We start from the raw sequence: 25137 nt of genomic DNA on the forward strand, positions 1-25137 counted from the left end.
GTAAATGTATGTGCTGAGCCCAGTCAATAGTACACAGTTAAATACCTTTGACAGATCACAAAATGGAGCCTGTAATGCGTTGTCTAAGAAATTAGGTACATCCGCACTACATATGTAGATAGTTTACACAATTTCAGAACCCTTTCAAAATCCAAACTGTGACTAAGACAATTTGTTATTTGCTGTCAGATGGTTAAGAAGCCGCTTGTATATTACCTTTCCTAAGATGTTACAGAATGCTGGCAAAAGAGAAATTGGATGGTATTTCGATGGTATTTCTTTATCTTTTTTAAACAGACTTAAGTTCAGCATGTTTCAGCCATTCAGGAAATGTTCCTCTGATAAACAACTGGTTATGCAGATAAATTAACATGTTAATAAACCCAGAAGCACACTCCTTAATTAACTTTGATGATATGAGGAAGGATTGGGAAGTAACACACAATTTTGTGTGTGTGTGTGTGGGGGGGGGGGGGGGGGGGAGGGTTGCGTTTCTTGCTGGAGTGTTAAAATTTCACGACAATATAGTTTGAACAACAGAGGATATTTTGTTTTCATGTGCAGCTCTCATGAGAGAAGCCTGAACTATGATACAAACATGGTGTGCATGGTAATGTAATCAACTTGTGAAGAGCAGCAAAATGTAGTTCCAAATTCGTGGGGCCAAGGGGCATAAACCAAGCGAAATTCATGGGGGCATAATGGCGTTGTGTGTCGACAACTATATGGACAGTAGCCAATTTCTCCAGGTGGTGTGCATTCTTCCAAGAGAGCTGTTTGAACCGTAGTGATTCATTGTGCTTCCAACAACTGGTAACAGCTGCAACCTGCAGAATGTCTGAGCCGCTGAAGCAGCTATTTTGAATGATGGACTGGAGCAACTGTGAACCTTGTCGCAGTAGTTCAGAATTTCCTGTGGTGGACTGTACAATATTTTTCGTAAGATGTTGAAATTTCACAACGTTTGTGCACAATGGTTGCCTAAGAACCTAACACAACCACAAGGGCCAGCAAATGATGGTAAGCTTGGATCACTTAATGTGTTACTCCGCAAAAGGGCATGACTTTCTGAAAGGAATAGTCGTGAGTGTACCACTATCCTCCATAACCAACCTGGCATCTATGGAGTCGAAACATGCTGGTTCCCCAGGACAAAAACAATTCAGAGTCCTCGGTTGGCTAGGAAAGTGCTTGTGACAGTGTTCCGGAATATGCATGGTGTGGTTTTGGTGGACTTCGCTGAAGACAGGACCCTGCGAGTGTTGCAGCCTACATTAAAACTTTTCTTAAGCTGCATCATGCCGTTCTTCACAAACGCCACAACATTAATCATGACGGTGTCAGACTATTTCATGATAATTATTGCCCCCATGTTGATGCTCCTGTTCATGAGAAAATCGCCAGATTTGGGTTGTAGGTGCTCCAGCATTCACATTACAGTCCAGATGTTGCACCATCGGACTTCAATTTGTTTGGTCCCATGAACAAATTCCTGGCCCACCAAAGCTTTGCAACAGATGTGGAAGTGAAATCACCAGTTCACAGATGGTTATACTCCAAGCAAATGGACTTCTATAAACAGGGCATATTGGAACTGGTACCACAATGGGAGAAATGTATTAAGAACATTGGTGACTATGTAGAAAAGTGGGTAAATATATGTAAGTTCATTTGTGATTTTTTAACCTATGGAACTCTTTGATAATATAACTGTGTGTGACTTTCTGATCTTTTCTCATATTTTATCATAACCACTAGAATTTTTTGATTTTAAAGATTTCATAGTGGACATTACCTGCGTTGGTGTATTAAGGGTCATATTCATACTGCTGAAGCTATTTATAATGAAAGGTTTGAGGTATTCCATGACAACATCTACTGAGCTTGACAACCCCAGCTTTTGAGTAAGTTGTGAAATGCCTGTTAAAAAGTTTTGCAACCCTGCATACATCTTTTACCAGTTTATCGATTATTCTGAATGCTAACTGCCCCTCTCCATGTCTTGTTCAACCAGTCTCCTCCTCTTCTATAACCAGTATTGTCTTTATTTTGTTATCTAATGTGATTAATTTTTCTCATATTGCACGTGCTTTGACGACCATATTACTATCCTTAGTATTTTGCATTATGTCTAATAATAAGTTATAGCATCTACATCAGAACTGTTACTGGCAGATAGTTTCTTTTTTGTTTTTCCAAGATGCCTTTATTCATTAAGTAATCTATGGCTTGTTTGTGGACTTCGGTCTAATCTGGACTAGTTTTCGGAGGGAAACGATGTTAAACAAGCTGAAGACTTCATTAATAAAAAGTCTTTATTTTTCATTCATGCCATGAGCACTGCATACGTCACTCCAATTCATCTGCAGTGTGTCATAAAATAAACAAGTTCTGGCTTACTGGCTACCTTCTTGAATTTAGATATAATAGATTTTACGAGGATTTGAACTTAAATAGTGGCAACCATTTGCTCACAACCGATACAAGATAGTTACATGTTTGCACCTGTTACAGTCCTTCAAAGTAGTCACCAGTGCTGATGTGGAAGGTGTAGTATGCGATTAGCAGAGCCTGTTCTGTTGATGCTGTGAGTGGAGGAGTCTAAAGTAATGGTGGTGATATCCTAATGCATTATGTTCCTCCACGGTAGACCATCAGTGCACAGTATTACTCTTCATTTTTGGAGCATCACCTGCGACAAGCTCTGCGATAGAAGCAGCAGCATTTTGTGCACAACCCACCAATAATTTTGCATGACAATGCGTGGGCACAGGCAGTGCAAGCTGTGGCTGCTCTGTTTGGTAGATGGGACTGGGAAGTACTGTACCATTCACCATACTCCCCAGACGTAAGTTCTAGTGACTTTGATTTGATTTCGAAGATGAAGAAAACACTTAGTGGAATTCGCTTCAGAACTGTTCCAGAGATTCGACAAGCAGTAGACCACTCCATTCGCACCATCAACAGAACAGGCTCTGCTAACGATATACTACACATTCCACATCGCTGGCAATGGGTTCTACACAAGGCTGGTGACTACTTTGAAACATACTAAAAGGTGCAAACAAGTTACTCTTTTGTATTGGTTGTGAATAAATAGTTCCAACCCTCATATATATTGTTCAGTATTAACATTTAACAAAAGAAACTGCATATCATGGTCTGAGAGGCCATTGACTATTCGTTTTGTAATAGTATTTTGTTCATTAGATCTTTCTAAAAGTAAATTATCAGTGGAGGTTTATGAGCAATTATCTACCCCGTTTGGAAAGTTTATAGTAGGAACAAAGTTGAAAAACGACGTTACTGACTGTAACAAATTGTTATCGGAAGAGTTTTCAAAAAAATCTACATTAGAATCACCAGCAACCCATATTTATTTATTTATTGTTGTTAAATGTTCCATCAGAGCTTCAAGCAGATTAAAGATGCTTGCAGGTGCTCAGTATACACTTATTGAATTGGTGCATAAGTTCATTGCATTTTTTGATTAGTTTAAACTTGACAGTTACAAATAACAGAGTTTAATAATAAGTAATATATTCTCCTTCACTATTTACAATAGCCTGCCAACACTGTAGTAACTTCACGGTTCTGTGACTGTAGAAATCACTTGATTTTGAGGTGAGGAACATATCGAGCCTTGTTCGGAGCACAAGGAAGTTTCTTGAATGTTGTTCAATAGAGTGCAGAAAAGGTGAAAATCAAAGGCTGCAAGATCAAGTGAATAGAGTGAATGCTGAATGACTTGCCAACCCAACTACTGCATAGTGGCCTTTTTTTTCTAGTCAAGCAGAATGCGGACAGGTGTTAACTGTGGAGTAGCATCTCTTCACATATTCTTCCTGGTCATTGTTCTTGGCTTGCATTTGCAAGATGTCTCAGATGTAGACAATAAATGTCAGCAGTGATGGTTACACCTTGAGAAACAATTCAAAGTACACAATACCGTCACTTTTCCACCAAATGCATAATGTTATCTGTTGTGGATGGATGCAGGTCTTTGTACAGGGAGTTACTGCTTTTTTTGGGCTCACCATTCTTCTCTTTTCCTTGTGTTAACATAAAAATGTCGTTGCTTGTCAGCAATAACTTTACAGAATTGGAATGGTCGTTGTTGTCCACAAACCAATTTATGACGAGCAAGCAAAAATGTGCATATGGTCAATTGCTGATTTTTGTGATTTGTGACTTACAGTGTGCGGCTCCCATACACCCAATTTTTTAACCTTACCAATTGCATGCAAGTATTGCACAATGGTGGAATGATCAGTTTACCACATTCTTCAGTGCTCAAGGATAATTGCTTGGATCATTGTGGATTAATACGTTTAGACGTATGTCAAAATGGCCCTTCTCAAAAGTGAGAAAACCAAATTTCTTGGCATGCTCTGTCCAATACCATTATCCTCACACAGAGCACAAATGCTTCTGGCTGCCTCCTCTGCAGTCACCCCTCTATTGAACTAAAACAGAAGAATATGTTGCAAATGTTCTGATTTCTCCACTTGGCACTCCATTTTCTAGTGTCCACAGCTCCAATACCATCTCCAAATAACAAAATCACAAAATGTAAACCCAAATAGCAAAAGCGAACTACAAATAAAAAAAAGGCAATTGACATAAACCCATAGCAACTAGAACACCGAAAGGGGAAGAGGGGGGGGGGGGGGGGGGGGCGCTATGAAGTTATTCACCAACACCAACATAGTACTAGTATGGAGGATTCATTATTAAATTCTACTTCTGTTGCATATGCTTTCATAAGCTGCTGTAGGCAAAATTTATGAATGTCTATAATCTTAAATTTAGGACAATTCCTGATGAATGTGGCAACTTCTCCGTTCTCCGTTTCTGCTCTACAAAAGTAATATTCTAATCTAAATTCCATAACACTTAACATGCCTATACCACTGGTCATAAGGTATTCAGAAAGACAGATTATGTCAATTGGGTTTGATAACTCTAATTCATAAATCTACGATCATTAATTTTGCTTCTTAGTCCATGAGTATTTTGATTCAATAAAGATAGTTGGTATTTCACAATGACTGAAATAAAATTGGATGGAAATAAAATTTCTGCTGATTGCTAAAAAATTTTAACAAACAATTGTTTGTGCAGATGCAAAATAGCAGAAGTATGTTGTTTGGTTTCTTTCTCAAACTGGACATTTGTTTCAATTCTAACTTCTCTTAAAACTTGGTTTCTTTCTGTCGTACCTGAAAAGGTGCTGTTCTATATCTGTAACCAGTGGTATGTCATCACTCATGACAGTACCTCTCTCACGCTTAAATTTTGTGTATTTAGCCCAGTGAGTTCACCCTTCCATTTCCTGTTGGGCCACGCCTAGTATAATCCCATCTGACAGAATCTATAAGAACCACATCAGTATTTGCCCCTGTATCTGACATAAGCAGCCGTTCCTCTTCGAAATTAACACATCTGTTGGAGAAGTTCAAATGAGGCCAGTCATGATGTCTAAGAGCAAATACAAACTGGACATTGATAAGTCTCGATGCTGATGCAATCTTTGCCAGGTCACACTCTGTATTGTACCCAGGATATCTGTCAATATTATTACCTGACCCACCTGCTATAACCATGGTGTCTTCCTTGTCACCTGCTGCAGATCAGCAATAGGTTTAAAAAAGTTGGTGACTGTTATTCTGATCCAAGTTCATCCTGTGCAAGTTGACCAAAACCTCTAAAGTAAGAACTGTCTAACAACAAAACTTGACAGACATCCCTACGTTCTCACTTTTCAGCTGACTGCTAAAACTTTGTTATGCGTTGTTTAAACCTTCACCTCTTTGAGACTTATCAGTTTGTGACTGAAATAACAAGTCAAACTTATTTTTCATGTTCACCTCCAAGCTATCAGATGAAATTCTAAAGGGCCCTCCGCAGTGACTGACTGAGAGCGGTATTGATGGTTTGCACAAATATATAGTATGGTGCAAGGGTAGTACTGTGCAGTAGACAGCAGATCCTCTCGAGACCAAAAGAAATTAAATTTGCTCCAAACTAAATTCTGCAAGTAATTGTAAAAAGTAACGGACAAAGGATCAGGGAATGTCCTGGAGAATGTGTATTAAAACACCTTGCAGTACTCTGAGAAATGAAATTCATGATCATTTAGGAAACACCAGATATGTGGCCTTGCCAACAGACACCTGAAGATCATGGTGTAATGACAGTAAGCAGAAATGTTTGTTTTTAATTATAACAGTTTTCAGAATTGGCAAATGTGGCCAGGTCAACTGTTCAGGGAGTGTACAGAGTAGTGGTGGCAGCAGCGGTGGTTGTTGTTGTATGTCCCCCCCTCCTCCCCCCCCCCCCCCCCCCAACCTCTTTGTTGCAGTGTGCAAAACAGTTGTCACACCACAGACTGAAAATCATATAAGCTTTTAGCCAGTAATCGGTAAATAATTGATTTATTTCATTTGCAACAATTGTTACTGTACAGAATTATGTAGAAAATAGCACATGTACACAACAAATTATAATGTTCACTTGTTTAATTTGTAATTAGCTATTGCTTTGGTTTAGTTTACAAATGTATGCTGCAGTGAATGAAGACCTGCTCCACTGAAGTGTTTACAGGAGTACTTTCAGACTTTTTTAGTCCATTATGCATAATTTGTACTTGTTTTGTAATTCAAGCAACTCGGTCACAATTCATACGAGTTCCACATTGTTGAGCACTTACATATTCGCTACGAAGGCAGAGTTCTAACTGATGCATTTCGGACATAAACGTTGCGCAATAATATAGTGTCATTCTTGGCGTCACACTTTTTCGTGATGTATAGACACAGTAATATTGTGCAGTAAATGCTGATTGTATGAGGTCCCTTAAGCCTTCTCCTTCTATTGCCTCTTGCTACTTGCCGCCTGTGTTTACCATTCTCCCTCCTTAATCTGCCTAGATCTTTCCTAGCTTCGTCTAATTTGGCCTAAAAGGTAGCAGTTCTCCCCTCCTGTTCAGCTGTCTTCCTGTGTCTGTTACATATCTCGCAAAAACACTGAAGAGCTTCCCTTTTACTTCCCCAATTTAGAAGACAATACAGTTGTGCGAGTGGAAAAAATTACAGCATCCGTTACACCAATGCCCAGAACTAGCAATTGTGTGGAAAGTCAGGCACTTTTCGCTCAAAATAAAAACAACACATTTAAATTACCAAGAAACCAGAAAACACAATTGCAAAAATGATGCCTTTCCCCAAACATATGTAAACAGATCACTAGTGGAAAGTTGCTGAAGCAAACAATTTAAAATTGGAAATATGAGCCAAATAATTAAAGAGTACACTCAACTGAAATTACTGAAAATAAAAAGAACAATTAAACGAAATTCTCTAAGTTTTCTGTGTCAAAACATAAGCAAAAATACAACAACCCGACTGTCCTGTCTTTTCACATTTTCTGTAGTTTTTGTGAAAAAAATTGAAGTTTTTGTAGCAATATTTCATGAAAGCCAGGATAAAGTTTAATTCTGATTTAGGGACATGTTGATTGTGACAATCCTCTACTATTACTTTGTAAAGCATGTATTGCCATTTTGACGTTTATTATTAAGATATGGCATTTTCAGTGCAGCCTCGGTAAGTCATGCTGGAGAATGAAGTAGTTGGTTCAAAACTAGTTGCCAAATATATGTACTACAACTGTTACAGGTTTATTAATAAAATGCTTCATGAAATGCAGTATTAATGAAAGACTGTAGGTAGTGTATTAACGAAATGTTGAAACTGTAAAAAATTCAATAGTAAACTTAAAAAACACACAAATACACATATTTACCAAGTAATCTGTACTAAACTAACTGTTATCACAATCTAAATGACTTGAGTTTAAGAGAGGATGAAAACTCATGCATCTTGCCTGGCCCAGGTCTTCTCAAAATGAATCGTCAAATACAGACGTGATAAAAATAGGACCATTAATAAGTTCTGGTACATTTCTGCTAACTGCTTTAGTTGGGTATGTAAATTTTTGATAGCTGTTTGTATGGAGACAATGGTATGAGAATTTAATTTTTATTATGCACTTTTATTTGATGGCTGTCTTGATGTAACAGTTACTAATTTTTTTGTTTCCACTTTATAGCAGGAGCATATTGAAGCCTTAGCTGAAGTTCAGAAAGAAAAAGACAATTTATCAGTCAAAAATTGTGTGCTGGAAGAAAAGGCAAAGAGTGTAGAAAGAAATATTACTAATCATAGCATTCTGGATTGTTCAGTGGATATTCCAGTCACGCCATATAGAAGCAATTTGGTAGAGGTTAGTGAAAACAATAATTTCTTTAGTTTCTGTTCTTTAGTAATGTGTTTTTCTTACTGGTAAGGATAAAAAATGTGTTCATCGAGGGACGACAAATACTTTTCCAAACAAAAAGTTACATGTACGTTAGTTTTTAGTATCATAAGTTCTTTGTCGACAAAAGAAAAAGAAATGATTAGCACAAATGAAATACAGCTAACCAATTTACTGAGAGTTAACTGTGTACCAATTACCACTTTTCTTGAAAGTATCATGTTTTTTTTATTTTAACTGCAGTCACTCGACATATTAAAGCTTCAATCATTCCCAAAGTAAAAAACTGCAATATTTAAAGCTGACGTATCTTATTTTATTTATGTTTCGTTGTTACCCCCCAAATCTATATATTGGCTTTCCCTTTCTATTTCTGAATAGTACTACATCAATACCTTGTTTTCATATGTATACAGCTTACCTCAAGTAGAAAATTGGAAGACACAAAATTGTAAAATTACTAATATGTCAATGTCGTAGTCAAGCACAGGAAAATGTTTCGTATATACCACTTCAAAGCTGCTAACATATCTCCCACTCTCTCCCCCCATCCCACTCTCTCCCCCCATCCCACTCTCTCCCCCCCATCCCACTCTCTCCCCCCCATCCCACTCTCTCCCCCCCATCCCACTCTCTCCCCCCATCCCACTCTCTCCCCCCATCCCACTCTCTCCCCCCCATCCCACTCTCTCCCCCCATCCCACTCTCTCCCCCCCATCCCACTCTCTCCCCCCCATCCCACTCTCTCCCCCCCATCCCACTCTCTCCCCCCCATCCCACTCTCTCCCCCCCCATCCCACTCTCTCCCCCCCCATCCCACTCTCTCCCCCCCATCCCACTCTCTCCCCCCCATCCCACTCTCTCCCCCCCATCCCACTCTCTCCCCCCCATCCCACTCTCTCCCCCCCACCCCACTCTCTCCCCCCCCACCCCACTCTCTCCCCCCCCCACCCCACTCTCTCCCCCCCCACCCCACTCTCTCCCCCCCCATCCCACTCTCTCCCCCCCATCCCACTCTCTCCCCCCCATCCCACTCTCTCCCCCCATCCCACTCTCCCCCCCATCCCACTCTCTCCCCCCCCCCCATCCCACTCTCTCCCCCCCCCATCCCACTCTCTCCCCCCCCATCCCACTCTCTCCCCCCCCATCCCACTCTCTCCCCCCCCATCCCACTCTCTCTCCCCCCATCCCACTCTCTCTCCCCCCATCCCACTCTCTCTCCCCCCATCCCACTCTCTCTCCCCCCATCCCACTCTCTCTCCCCCCATCCCACTCTCTCTCCCTCCCACCCTCTACAAATTAAAAGTACCAGCTATCACATTGATTCTGTCAACAATTTTTGAAGCTCATAGTACAGCATGCAGAATACTAGAAACATTTATCATATGTCAACATTTAAAAATCATTTGTAACTTTTTTAAAAAGAAATAATAGCAAGTAAAGGTTATATAGCATCAAGCATTAACAGTGTTTCCTGTTTTACATGCTAAACCTCACTGATTTTATTAGAAAAGGCCAATCTCTCTATTTGTTGCGACTGTAAATTGCCTCACCCAGTAGTATTAACAGACGGGAGTTGCAGATTAATATATTTCAGTTTTAGTATCATAATGTTAGAGGACTTCAAAAAGTTAGTGGTGCATATGTCATCTCATGTTAAGACTATTGTGCAACAAAAGTGGCACGTTGTCTGAATTTTCGGCAAACAGTTCACCTGCAGTACAGATTACAGATGCATTATAGCTTGGATTTTAAATAGTGCAGCGACTGAAAATGTTATTAAAAATTGAAGTTTGGAGAACAGTAATGTCCTTGCGAGCAAAAGTCTCGATTACACATTGATTCACTATGAAACTCTGCTAGTATATGGACCAAATGCATTGTCTAGTCTTGATGCAACACGTATACGGGTGATACTTTTTGAGATGTTAGATTATTGACCACAGATGACAAAATCAAGGCAGTTAATGAATTGTTTTACAGCAGTTGCAGATTTTTTTATGACGACGACATTCACACGGATTTCTATAGTCATGGAATTGAACAATTGATAGAATGTTCCAACCATTGTTTACAGGAACTAGTGACTACTTCGAAAAATAGTGTCATGTATATCACTTTCAGGCGTAGTGCAGAATTCAATAAAACTTACATGACCAGCCATAATAAAGTGTAACTTACTTTTTGAAGATCCTCATATATAGTTTCCTTTTTCCAATGTATCACAAGGAATTAAATAATTCTAAGGATCATATTTTTTCAGGAGGTGATGAAAGTATTAAATGAATCAACTGATGATCCAGAATTTTTGATGCCAACTGATTCTTTCAGTTTACACGATATAAAAATCATGTGCCTTGAAGCTGAAGAACGTTGTAAGGAAACTGGAATAAACTTCGTAAGTATGTCTGTGCCTGTGCAAGAGTGCGCGTGTGAGTGTGAGTGTGACACGTGCGTAAAACCTTGAAATAACCTCCTCATAATAAGAAAATGAATTATATGAAATGGAAAAAAGAGAGTGAAATGTGTAGGTGTTTGAGGGGAGGAAAGTTATTGCAAATACTGCTTTAGTAAAAAAGAGCAGCTGCTAGAGGTCAGTCAAAACTGTACCAAATACCTGAAGTTCATTTTCTATGGTACTGATAGTGACACTTCAGAAAACGGAAAGACAGTTGTGATAACTAGGAGAGGGACATCTACAAGCAACTTCATAACTGGATATGACACTCCAAGTAGCATAGCACTGAATCATCCACACTTTCATTTGTATTAATGCCACCAACACACAACAGTATTTCATTTTGGCTGTTGTCCTTCTCAGACCTTCATTTAATTATTAGTTTAACGGAAACAGAACATAGCCAAAAACATTCTGTTAATTATTCATGACCAGAATCTTTCTGTTTTTAGGATGATTTCAAAAAGAAGTATCTCAGAAACCATACAGACTAAAGCTGGTGTTTGTGATATGTTTCATTAGAAAGGTCCCTATCACTACTTTGTACACAAACAAAATCTAGGATTTCCGTGGTTTCCCTATATCACTCAAAACCAATGCTATGGTAAATCCTGTTAAGTGGCTCAGAAACTTTTCTTCCTCAATCCAAGATTATGGTCCTCTCTAATTCCATAGGCATTGACATGACATCACCCTAATATCACATCACAAAGGGTTTCATCCTAAAAAACCTTCTACGCAAGACAAGCACATGCTGTTATGGTGAAGAAAATTATAAGATAGAACCAAAATAATACGACATCCGCACTCCTCTTCACCCTCCCTCCCACTCGGTCGCCCCTCCTGGGCCCCGCTCGCATCCTCCCCTACTTGGGCCCCGCTCGCACCCCCCCCCCCCTCTCCCCCCCCCCGCCTTGTGCCTGATCCCAACCTGGCCTCCCTTGTGACTTGCTCGCAGGCCCCCCAGCCCCCCCCCCCCTCTTGTGCCCCACTCACAGCCCCGCCCCCCCTTGTGCCAAGCTCACAGCCCCGCCCCCCTCCCTCTTGCGACCTGCCCGCACTGCCGCCCACCCTTGTGCCTCTTCCGCCCCCAAGCCCCCCTTGTGCCCCACTCGCTCCCCCTCCTCTTCCTCGCTCCTCAGGGGGCTCGGCACTCTTTGGTGGCTTTGAGCTTGGCTATCACGGGGCCCAGCCTTTGGCAGCATTTTTCTCTTCCATGCTGCATGTTTATCCTCTTGCTATACTTTTCCATCTCCCTTGAGAAACATGTCTGGGGAATTCTTGGGAATGTTCTGTATTCTGTCACAGACGTAAAAACACTCTCATTCCCCCTCCCCCCGTAAATCGCTCCAGGCAAATTCCGGGATGGTTCCTTTCAACGGGCACGGCCGACTTCCTTGCCCGTCCTTCCCTAATCCGATGAGACCGATGCCCTCGCTGTTTGGTCTCCTTCCCCAAAACAACCAACCAACTAACCCATCTCACTTTGAATTCTTCGAATGGTGTAATTTACACCAAGCTGCTCGACTGTCTAACTGAGGCCGAAATACAATCTTATCTCTCCGATCAGGGTGTCATTGCCAACCATCGTGTGATGAAAAATGTAGATTCTTCCTTAGTGCCCACTCGCAGTCTTTTTCTCACCTTTGATAGAGTGGTGCTGCCGTCAAAGATCAAAGCAGGCTATGAAATTATGACAGTCCAGCTGTACATTCCAAACCCGATGCACATACCATTGTCATCATTTCAATCAACTTGAACGTCTTGTTGACACCCAGCCACATGTGTAACCTGCTGTATCAACTGCAGTGGTGGCCACACCCCCACCTCTTGGGGTTGTCCCGTGTACCTAGATTAGCAGGCTGTCAAAGAGATTTGGGTAAAGGAAAAGGTGCCTTACCCAGTAGCTCATAAGCTACTGGCTAGATGTAAACCCTGTGTTCTCCTGTCTGGCACCAATAGTTCTGTTCTTGTTGTCCCTCGCTTCATAAAGGACATGGCCATGCAAGCATGCGACCTGAAATTCAGCTCTGAGGTTGTGAAGTCGCCCAGTGTCACGGTAGCATTGCCATCCCCCCCGTCCCACTGTGCAACAAACCGTCAAACTCTCGCCTCAAGGGGTGAAGCCACCAGCCACACTACCATTAGACAGGAAAGGATAGAATGAGTACTCCTGTGAAGACTTCCTCTTTCCCTCCAACCAAACATCACGCGAGTCTTTCTCTAACTGGAAAGGCTCGAAGAAGACTGCAAAAGGCAAAAAGTCTTCTCCTTCACCAGGTTGAAGATCCTGTTCGACGGTGTCGCCGGTGGTACCTCAGCCCAGCCGGCCTCTGTCTCACCAGTGCGCCCTCATCTACTGTTTTTCTGCACTGGACTCAATGGACTGATCACACAAGCAAGCTCCACTGTTTTTCAGCACTGGACTCAATGGACTGACCACACAAGCAAGCCGATGCTTCTGTGGACCCCACGGAGTAAGAGCCTCCTGCGTCTGTGCCCTGTAGTAGCGACTCCACACCGGCTGTCATTCAGCGTCCGCCGAATTGACACCCCTACATTTCTGCCTCCTGATGACTGTCCTCCAATGGAATGTTCGCAGCCTTCAGTTCCACAAAGAGGATTTACGGCTGCTTTTAGCCATTAGTACTCTGCCTTTGACTGGCATTGTAATTCTTCCCTGGTGACCTTCGAAGAACAAGATCCCCCAGTTGTGACGACCAGGTGAACAATCTCACCAGTGTTATCCTTAGTGCTGCAGAATGTTCCATTCCTCACACTTCTTCTTTACCACATAGTTCCTTGATAGACTGAGGCAGTCCGCAATGCAATTCGCACACGTTGACAAGCTATTTGCATTTTTAACCGCCACCCTACACTGGCTAACTGCATTCATTATAAACCGATGCATGCGAAGTGTCGTTGTGTTCTGTGGGATAGCAAAACAGCTAGCTGGCTTTCTTTCACTAGTTCTTTTGACAGTTCCACACCTTCCTCTGTCGTGTGGGCCAGCCTCTGATGGCTACCTGGCACCAAGATCCATTCCCCAATTTCTGGCCTGGCATTGGCTGATGTCATCATGGATCCTCTTGCTATCTCCAACACCTTGGGCCATCATTTTGCCAAAGTTGCAAGCTCTCCCCACTATCACCCTGCCTTCCTCCGTCAGAAACAAGTGAAGGAGGCTCGAGTGATACCCTTCTTTTATCCGCATTGTGAGTGCTACAATGCTGGCTTTACTATGAGGGAGCTACATCATGCTGTCAGTTCATCCTGATCCTCTGCCCCAGTTCCAGGCGCCATCCACATTCAGATGTTGCAGCACCTTTCTCTTGCAGGCAATCACTTTCTGCTTAACACATACAACCGCATCTGGGTGGAGGGCACATTTCCTGGATGCTGGCATGAAGCCACCGTCATATCTAGTGTGGTGGATTAAGTCTCGCCATTTACTAATGAATGCACTGTGTTTATTTCGTGCACGGCGTTCTGCAGTTGACCATCTCATTACTTTGTCCAACCATGAATGGTTTTCTGCGAAATCCCAGACTGTGGCTGTGTTTTTCGATTTGGAGAAGACTTAAGACAACTGCTGGATAACTGGTATCCTTCGTACTCTTTACATGTGGGTCTTCTGTGGGCACCTGCCTGTTTTCTTCAGGAATTTTTACAAGACCGAGTTTTCAGGGTGCGAGTGGGGTCTGCGTTGTTGGACACCTGTATCCAGGAAAATGGTGTGCCGCAGGGTCCCATCCTGAGTGCTGTCCTCTTTGCTATCGCGATTAACTCTATAATAGCTTTTCTCCTGCTGAGCATCTTCGGCTCTCTTTTCGTTGACAATTTTGCCATCTGTTGCAGTTCTCCATGGTCCTCCTTCAATGAGTGGCGTCTTCAGCACCATCTTCATCATCTTTACTTCTTGAGCATCGACAATGGCTTTCGCTTTTCTAGTGACAAAACTGTCTGTATGAATTTCTGGCAGCACAAATGGTTTCTCCAACCATCTCTACATCTTGGGCCGGTTGCCTTTCCATTCATTAAAACTACGACTTTTCTGGGGCTCATGCTCGGTAGGAAACACTCTTGGTCCTCCCATGTGTCTTAACTTGCAGCCCACTGTATGCAGTCCCTCAATCTCCTACGTGTCCTCACTGGTATTTCCTGGGGTGCCGATCAAACCACCCTCGTCCGTTTGTACTGGTCCCTTGTCTATTCAAAACTCGACTGTGGGTGCTTTGTTTATGCATCTGCACACCCATCCCTCTTACGCTGTCTCAACACTATCCCCCATCGTGACATGTGTTTGGCCACGGGCACCTTTTACACCAACCAGGTTGAGAGTCTGTATTCTGAAGCTGCTGAATTACCACTGTCCTACTGCCGTAACTTTCTCCTCAGCAGATACGCATGCCGTTTCTCTGCCATGCTCTCAGTTCTGCCATGCATGCCATGCCTCCTACTTTGATGATTCCTTTGATCATCAGTATGGTGCTCGTCTCTCTTCTCTGTTACTTCCTGGAGTCCGATTTTGCCACTTACTATGGCAGCTTAACCCATACTACCTGCAACTTTCCCAGTGGGTGTGAACCCTTCACCACCTTAGCTTTTATTCGCTTTCTATGGACGCCACTCCAGCCTTGATCTGTCGCCTCCAGTTTCACAACCTATGCATGGAACTTTGCGATAGTACCTTTGTATACACTGATGGCTCTTGGACTGACTGTGGGGTTGAGTGTGCTTTCGCCATTGGCACCCGTGTTCTGTCGATATCAGCTTCTGGCACACTCCTCAGTATTTACAGCCGAGCTCTTCACCTTGTATCAGGCTATGGAGTACATCAAGTGACACAGGCTTTCCAGTTGTGTCCTCTGCTCAGACTCGCTCAGTGCCCTTCAAAGTCTATGTGCACTGTACACTGCCCATCCCTTAGCGCAACAGGTCCAGGAAACCTGTCACTTACTCATTGTTGGTTTCTGTGTCCCTGGCCATGTCGTCTGCCAGGAAATGAGGCTGCTGCTGCTGCCATGGCTGCAGTCCTCGTACCTCAGCCCACGAGTATATTCCCTCCAATGATCTCTGTGTTGCTATCTGTCAGGAGGTGATGTCTCTTTGGCATCACCAGTGGTCCTCCCTTCAAGGGAATAAGCTTTGGCTTATGAAGTTTCTCCCAGTGCCTTGTACAAACTCCTCTTGGCCCTCCCGCCAGGAGGAGATTATTTTAACTCGGTTGCATACTGGGCTGTGCACTGCCGTTTAGGCCATCGTCATTTGCTCAGTGGCACTACCCCACCACTTTGTCCACATTGTGCACAAATTTTAACTGTCTGCTACTTCCTGCTGGAATGCCCTTTTTTTAAACATTTAAGTTCCAGCTTCGGTTTGCCGTCTGATTTATTAACCATTTTAGCGAATGACTCATGGGCTGTCAACCACGTTTTACTTTTTATCCGCCGCTGCAATATGGTGAAGGCCATTTCATTTTTAGTTTTGGATCTCCATTATTGTATGGCTTTTTTAGCCCTTTTCCACATGCCTGTTTTTAACTGTCTCCTATTCTGTCCATTGGGACTGATAGTCGTTTAACTCCGCTCTGTTTTTGTGTTCTCTAGTTTTTACTTGGGTGTGTATGACCCGAGCTGTTTTCTTTGTGCCCTAAAGCAAAACAAAACAAAATCCTTGTGCCCCCATCGCCCTCCCCTCCTCGTACCCTCGCCGCCCCCTCGCCCTACTCCCCTCGTGCCCTGTGGAGAAACCTTATGGGGATAAAGAATAGCCTCATATTTTTATGTAGTCTTGGGATTGAAAATGGTGGCTAACAGGTTCATGGCGGTTCTTCTAGTAGTTGATGAGATTGTTGTCAGATTATAAAACCTAGGTGAATTATATTGTGTATGATATGCTACATGCAATGTCAGCAGCTTGCTGAATCTGAATATTGAGTTGTTGTGTGTCACAACTGTTTAACCATAAGGCTGATAAAGAAACCAAGGCCTTTGCTATTATTCTCATTTTCTTTTTGTTGGTTTTCTATGAAGTCCCATTTTATGTTTCCAGCTGTTCTGCAAAGATGGTGTTGATAGCTAAGTATCCTATGAACTTTGATACCCAGATACTTTGTAGTGTTGTTGCACTGTATTTCCAGATAATAATGTACTTTGTTACTGAGATAGAATACACTATACTCTCACTAATCCAGCCATTCCTGGTACATACAGGTGCCGGATTAGCGGAAGTGCCGGATTATTGAGTGTCTGAAATTTATTTTATATTTTTATTTATTTTGAAAGCGTAGTGGATATAATGTACTGTACTTCATTAGACTGAAGGATACAGTTTTAAAACATAGACAATATACTTTATTAAATCCAAAAATACATTAATTTTTAACTGTCGCAATGATGATGGAGGCATGCTTTATCATGAAACTGCTTTACAAGCATTAAATCGGTACTGCATGTATCTGGTTGTTGCATAATGTACTCCAGGAAGACCTCGGCAGCATCAGTAATGGTAGTGTGGGAAATCTTCATGCTCTCTGCTCCTGTATCCTCTTCTTCATCACTTTCATCATTACTTTCTTGCACGCTTTTTATTATTTCTTCATCTGTTAAAGTTTTGTCCGTATCACAATTTTCCTCATTCCGCCACATAGTAACATCTTCATCATCAATTTCTTCTCCTCCTGGAAGGTTGTGGAACATGTCAGTGTACAAAGTAATTGATAATTCCGAATTGACTGGCTCATTGCTGTCACTCAGTACTGGCTCCAACTCGGCATCAATGGATGGCCACAATTTTCTCCAGCTCTTAATTTGGTAGCACTCTCCACTTTATCCCATGCTTTGGCTGCTTGGAAAACAACATCACGTATGTTAATTGCTTTCCATGCCTCCAGCACAGTCTCACTAGAGTTGATTTCACTTTTGTTCAGCAAAGAAATGAGAAGTGAATGTTGATAATTATGTTTAATTGATTCCAAAATTCCCTTGTCCATGGGCTGAATTAGGGCTGTCACATTGGATGGGAGAAAGAGTGATTGTACATGCTTACTACCGGACTTTAGAGAAACATCTGAAGGATGACTGGTAGCATTGTCAATTACTGTATAAGTATAGCTTTCAGTGGAAGCTTTCTCTTCTTTAGTTCTTTTCTCACTGCTGGTACAAACGTTTCATGGAACCACCAAGAGAATATTTGTCTGCCTATCCATGCATTCTTCTGAGCCTGATACTGCAATGGTAGAGTAATTATGTCAGTCTGTTGAAAACAGCATGAATGTTGGGATTTTCCAATCACCATAAGCGGTAGTTTATGACTCCCATTTGCATTACAACACACCATTAATGTTATGCGCTGTTTCTGTTGCTTGTAACAATGAGCTTTTCTCATTCTTGGCAGCTTGAAGGAAGCATTTTGTAAAAGAGTCCTGTTTCATCAGCATTATACAAGGCATCAGCAGTTAAATCTTCTTCTTCTATTATCTTCCATATCTTGCTTACAAACTCATCAGCATCCTTATCATTAGCTGAGTGACTTTCCCCAGTGACTGTCAGCTGCCGAATGCCAGGTCATTTTTTCCAGTTCGATAACCAACCTTCACTCGTTGCAAACGAGTTACTACCATCAAGTTGTTTGTTACACGCAGCTGCTTTTTCCTTTATAATCGGGGCACTGACTGGAATTCCTTTACTGTGTTGTTGTATGAACCATCTATAAATAGCTATGTCTAGTTCTTTATTCTCACCCTTTCGCATAACCTTCCATTTTCCCAACTCGCTATTCATTTGTGTTGAGAACTGTCGAGTGACACCTTCTTTCTTTCTGGTGTCATAAATAGTTGCTCCTCCAACATTAAACTCGGCAGCAATGGCTCTCTGCGAAGAACCTCGATTTAACTTATCTAAAAGTTCAAGTTTCTGCTTGAGATCTAGAGTAACGTGTTTCCTTTTAGAAGACATGATTCCGAGCTGTAAAGAAATCTAAAACTTCAAATACAGTATATAAAGCATTGTTTAACCAAGCATGATAATTCATTGTGCATGTGTTTTTGGATGTGCACTGGATTGCTGAGAGGGAGGACGACTTGAATGCCGGATTAGCGAGAGTCAAGTGTACAGCAGTTTTTCAATGGGTTTGCATGGAGCTCCTACCTCGTATATTATGTATCTAATACTTGCAAGTCCCTAGTCACAATTTCTTCTGCTTCTAAAACTTTGGTCTGTTGAACCACTAGGCAAATAGATATCTGAGATGTATATAAATCTGACAGAGTTTCTGGCAATCCATGGGAGTACAGGCTAAACAGCCTAGGGGCAGAGTAGAGCCTTGAGGATACCCATTGCTCAGTTTGTGAAATTCACCTTTACCTTTGCCCTTGACCAAAGTAAAATTGGTTTATCTGGAGATTCAGCTTATTGTTCTGTAAAGGACATGTTCTTTTTACAGGAATTGCACTGATCAATTTAATTAAAATTATCTCTCTGCTGATTGTATCACACACTGTGGATATGTCTCAGAAGGAAACACCTTTTCTCAAAGACAGTTCCCAAATAAGAGATGGTGGAGAGACCTCAAAATAACATTCTTGATTTGGACAAAACCAAGTTTCTTCTGCTGGGATTAGCACTTCAGACGCTGGTGCTATTCTGTTTGATAAGTTATTCAAGCAATTTCCCTGATGACAGAGAGTAGTCTAACTGATCTGTATATTTATTGAAGGTCTGGGTGTCTCTGGTCTCAGCAGTGCAAAAATGTTCATTTTTGTGAAGACTGACATCAGTCTGTCTGATTGTTAATTTGGTAATTATCATTTAAAATAGTCAAAATAGTAGAGGGCTAACACAAATTAAATTTACTCTACTAACCCGATATCTTCATGTACTTTTTTTTCCTCATGCACATTATTGTGTACCGCCTTATTTTCTCATTTGCTAGTTCAATGATGTATTTCTCTTATACATATGAATTAGTACCCTTGTCTTGTGTAAATGATTTTATTTCTTTATGAAGCATATTTCACATGATTGCTTTAAGGATCTTCTGTGGTCTTCAATGGAAATTATTTTATAAATGAAATCTTTAGTTTGGGGCATTTGCTTTTGGTTGGTATTTCCCCTTCATCTCCCTCATACTTTCACTTCAAGCATTCCTCATCCTCATTCTGCCATGTACATAAGTTTACCATTCCAAAATTACATGCCATTTTCTGTTGTTTTCTTCAAATGATTCATATACTCCACTTTTCCTCTATATTGTGCTGCTTTCCCACTGTTATAGCTGCATTTCTTCAACAATTAAAATGTTTAGAGGTTTGTAATAGGATTGGTGGTAAGATGTATTGGAAGTGACATACATCTTCTGTCCATAAAAATTTAAATGCAGAAACCTTGTGCTCCCCTCCCCCTTTTTCTGTCTTTGTTGGTGTCTGCATTATAGGGAAAATACTTTTAGTACTTAAGGAAGCAAAATGTAGACACAGTCATATCTTGTTCTTAAAGTATTAATTGCTTGCCCTAGGTATACTATAATTATGTTTTTATTGATTTTTGAGTTCATGGAAGTAATATACAGATAAATATTGTTTAATTATTTCTGTAATAATTTGATAGTAGTTTTCTGCTTTATATCCTTTGCCAGGAATTTTATCACCAACACATTGTTAAGGATCACAGATTAATGCCAGTCATAAAAGTATATGATACCGAATGTGATGTAGTTGCAATCTGGGAACCTGACTTTTTTGCTGATTGGTTGCATCAGCTGAGAGTCCACGAACCGGTAAGTACAATAGAAACTTCTTTTTTATGTGTGTGTCGGAATTTTAACTGCAGTAAATAAAACTCACCTCTGCCACAGTGTTCTTTATTGAATGTTGACAACTAATCAGCTAGTAGGAAGTCCAGGACAGTGGTGTATGTGAGCTGCTCCGTGGTGTCCCCTGCTTAATGATGGTGTAGGTTCACATCTGTGTTGGATGCTGTGGTATGAAAAATGGAGGCACCTGGTGTCGAAAAGTATACCCTGTCAAGTCACATCGGATGATGGATGTAATTTCATTGCTGTTGGTGTCTCACTCTTTGTAACTGGACAGAGTTACCCATCCTACACAATGTGATTATGGTTGCCCATATTCATATAACTGAAGTTGCTCCCTCCTACATATACCTTGTGAAGAGACCATGAGGATAAAATCAGAGAGATTAGAGCCCAAACAGAGGCATACCAACAATCCTCCTTTCCACGAACAATACGAGACTGGAATTGAAGGAAGAACTGATAGAGGTACTCAGGGTACCCTCCGTCACACGTCAGCTGGCTTGTGGAGTATGGATGTAGATGTAGATGCAGATGCTTTAGGTCTGCATTCTCCTTGTAAGCAGTGACTTGCCCATTTTAGCAAAAAACAATTACATCTGAGTAAATGTAATGATATTTATGTAAAATAACACATTGCCCAAGCACATTAAACTAGCTGCATATTGTTATGTAAATGTTGGCAGATGATGTTAATTACCGATTCCACAATTCCATAGTTACTAGCTGGTGTCCCCCTTGCCAATGGAAATTCCTAACAGCTTTGACTAGTGGTAGAACATAGCTCATCTCCTTGGTTGCCAGGCCGACATCCTACTGACCGTGTTTGTTTTATGTTTAGGTTTATTATAAGGCCCTGTAGAGGGAAGCGCATGTTTAAATGTACCCTATCATTGGGTAATGGCAATTTTTCTATTTTGCCACTTTTTATAGTGCATGTTCTTCATTATAATATCAAAATATCTTTTCTTGTTTTCTCAAGGACCAAACTCCTAATAATTACACTTCTAATATATGTTATTCACACAATGTAATAAAGTCTCATGGCCATTGACACCCAATGGCGTTATGCCAGACACAATGGGTGGAGCTTCTGCTGTTTAAATATCAGCAGCAAATTTGTATTTAACAATGTTCTACATGCCTGCAGATATGGACCTGCTCGGGGCCAAGAGTTCCTATGGTCTTCAAGGATATATTGGCTGCACTTCTTTACTGCATTATTTTATTTTAGTCTGTTTTGATTGGAACTGAAGCATTACGTTTTATTTCTATTCGTAGAATGTATGATGTGAAGATATCATAAAAGATCGAAACCAGTCATCTAAAAATAAAAATAAATAACTTAAATGCAATCACAACTGTATATATTGAAATAAGTTATAATATTTTAAAGATCGCTGTTTTTCCTGGAACAATGTTCCAAAAAATACTGAAAATATGTTGGCCTGCTGCCAACCACAGTGGCCGATCGGTTCTGGCGCTTCAGTCCGGAACCGTGCAACTGCTACGGTCGCAGGTTCGAATCCTGCTTCAGGTATGGATGTGTCTGATGTCCTTAGGTTTAAGTAGTTCTAGGGGACTGATGACCTCAGATGTTAAGTCCCATAGTGCTCGGAGCCATTTATTGACCTGCTCTTTGTTCCATACCATCGCTATGTGACCTATATATACTCCTGCAGATATAAGCAGGCCAAGAAAGCACTTAAATTCAGTCAGATTGCTGCACATGGAGACAGTGGTCATTGTGTGTGTGTGTGTGTGTGTGTGTGTGTGTGTGTGAGAGAGAGAGAGAGAGAGAGAGAGAGAGAGAGAGAGAGAGAGAGAGAGAGAGATATTGTACATGTTCCATTATTTCAGTCCCAGCATAAATTACCTTCAGAGTAGTTGGTGTCATTACTAAGAAAGACAGAGAATATTTTACTGTGATACTGTAGAAGTAGCAGACATTGAAAGAAAATAATTTCGCCTGTTTCCAGTGTCCAACCCAAGTGACAGTTTATTAAAGTTGTGAAAGTTAAAGGGAATTTTGATTGTTTGGCACTGGGGAGGATTATCAGCTGGCAGGTTGAAGTACTGCACTCCATGAACAGCTAGAGATAGGTGATCATGGAAATTATTCAACTATGTTCTGTGCAAAGTGCTTGGGGAGGCTGCCAGATTTAACACTTTGGCAACTAAACTGGAGCCCACTTTGTCATGACGCAGCGCACAAAAGACCACACCCGAGTATATTTTGAGCTGCAATATTTCACGATTATCAAGCCACCTATCATTCGAAAACTAGACTAGTTTGGTATGAGAACAGTGTATAGACATTGCATGACCTGCCTTTTGACAGATGCTGCCCTCTGTTATCAGTTTACAGAATTACTGTGATAGCAGTAGCAAACAGAAGAGTTGCTGTCATCATTGACTGAGCCATTGTGTGCTTTCGTTTTCGAGAGATTCATGGCATTCCCTCTCCCCCCCCCCCCCCCCCCCCTTTTAAATAAGAAATTTTCGATTCTAGATAGAGTTGAATCACTCTGGACTCCATGAAAAAATTTGGGTGAGAACAGTCTGGCGGAAATAGTGAACACAACTTCCAGAAAGAGACATCACTGGCACTAGAAATCGCTTCTAGTGCAACTATCGACAATAGGTCTGTAGGAGGACATGATCTTCTAAAATTCCTCCAACATAGGTTTGCCAAATTTGTTTGGACAAAGGAGGAAAGCAAGGAGGAAAGAAAGAACCTGGTATTTCCCTGATTTCAACATAATTCCCTGTGGGTAAGAATGTTTCACAGTTTTCCATACAAAAGTCGATTGCATGTGAAATTGCACTGAAATTCATCTTATGCTTTATGCTTTGTTGTCATTATCATAAAATTTGAACTCAATCATGGAACTAAATAAAGATGAAAATTAAGCTCTAGGCTTGGTCTTTTTCTGTTTAGTATTGCCCTTTCATATCTCACAAATTTGCTCATGTAACATTTCAAATAATGGTATAAATGGCTGGTTTTCTGAGAGGTTGACATCAAAGTCATGCATTGAATTTAGTGTGCATGGGCAGTCAAGTATTTCAGGCACAGTTTGATACTGGACCAGTGCCATGATTTTGTTGTTGTTATTAAAACTTTGCTGCTGCCAATCACAATTTTTATTAGTTTATTTATCATGTACATGAAGTGATTCAGGAAATAATAACTATTGTCAAATGTGTTTTTTGTTTACCTCTTTTTACTAAATCCAATAAATTAAATTTGAGGTTTTGTGTGTATGAAGAGTTGCAGTTTTCCGGAAACTACATAGTAGAATAATGTCAAAGTTTAAATTTTCTCCGTATCTGTATCCTACAAATACTAATGATATGAAATTAATTTTAGGTATGAAATTTTGAATGTCATTTTGTTTCTAAGTCTCGTGACTAATCCTCACTTACTCATTTTACTTGTGTTTTCAAAATCAGCAATACAAACACAGATATATGATATAACCCCACAAAAACATAAACAACCCAAGTGTACTGTGCTCAGAACCATCAGGCACAATATTAAAGAAACACACATTAGGTATCAGTAATAAAACTTACATCCCTATTTGTCTTAGTCATGGTTTACTAATTTATAAGCAGCTCCAGGGAATACCTAACCCCACAGTTTACCTATTCTGTGTAGTTTTCGTCCTGAATTTAGACATGTGGACATTTCATCCTCACAAACACTATATATAAAATTAGATGAACCAGAATATTTACTTGATACATTATGTTTGTGGGTACTGAATAGACAGTTTAGCCTTGGAATAAATAAAAACAGAGAATATTATAGTTTTTAACTAAGCGAAGTGGATCTGTAAATATCTAGCAGAAAACTTTATTTGCTTTCTCAATCACAAAAAAACTTCATAACATGTATGACCAATGATTTCCTATTCAGATAATCTGCTCATATGCTCGGCTGTAGTCTGGAAACCTAAAAAGCTTGGTAGTAGCTCATGTTTAGCTTCCTGGAAACTCAGATGATGCCCCCCTGCAGGTCATGAACTATAGAAGATGAATATCAGGATAAACTAGTTTAAGAAATAATTTCAAAGATGTTTGGATTTTTTGTGAGGAAAAATAATATTTTTCTAATACATTATAATCATTCTACTCATAGGTGTGATATGGCTAATATAAACAATGTAAATGTCTTTTTCCAGATATTTGAGTTAATTGTGGGAAAAATATTAATATCTTAAACTGTAATTTCAAAACTGACTCCAATGGCACAGTTTAAGACAGCCAATATGTAATCTGAAGTGGGAAGATTGAAGTCTACAACTATTCATACTGATGATCTTTAGTTTACTTAAACCATCTTAAACGCACACCAAAATGGCTCCTGCAACAAAGCCAGAGCTGATTTCATTCACTCCTCAGTCAATCCATAGGGACAGTATGAAACGGTCTTGTCATCTGTGGAACTGTAAGAAGGAACAGAAAAGTTGTTAAATTATGTACAGTGTTTTCTGTTAAGAACACAGATGTTCTGTTTTTGTGTTTTAAGATCAATATAA

The 25137-nt window shown here is 40.7% G+C and overlaps 1 protein-coding gene across 1 annotated transcript in view; it reads left to right on the plus strand.

Annotated features, from left to right (window-relative positions):
* Positions 1 to 25137, plus strand: part of LOC126272058 (kinesin-like protein KIF14) — a 234826-nt gene that overhangs the window by 172331 nt on the left and 37358 nt on the right. Inside the window, exons 13-15 of the mRNA XM_049974580.1 lie at positions 8113 to 8286; positions 10583 to 10717; positions 20414 to 20554. Of these exons, the coding sequence (XP_049830537.1) occupies positions 8113 to 8286; positions 10583 to 10717; positions 20414 to 20554 (450 nt within the window). The remainder of the gene's footprint in view (positions 1 to 8112; positions 8287 to 10582; positions 10718 to 20413; positions 20555 to 25137) is intronic.

Source organism: Schistocerca gregaria, chromosome 5 (assembly GCF_023897955.1).
Source record: "Schistocerca gregaria isolate iqSchGreg1 chromosome 5, iqSchGreg1.2, whole genome shotgun sequence".
In the NCBI taxonomy this organism is placed as follows: Eukaryota; Metazoa; Arthropoda; class Insecta; order Orthoptera; family Acrididae; genus Schistocerca; species Schistocerca gregaria.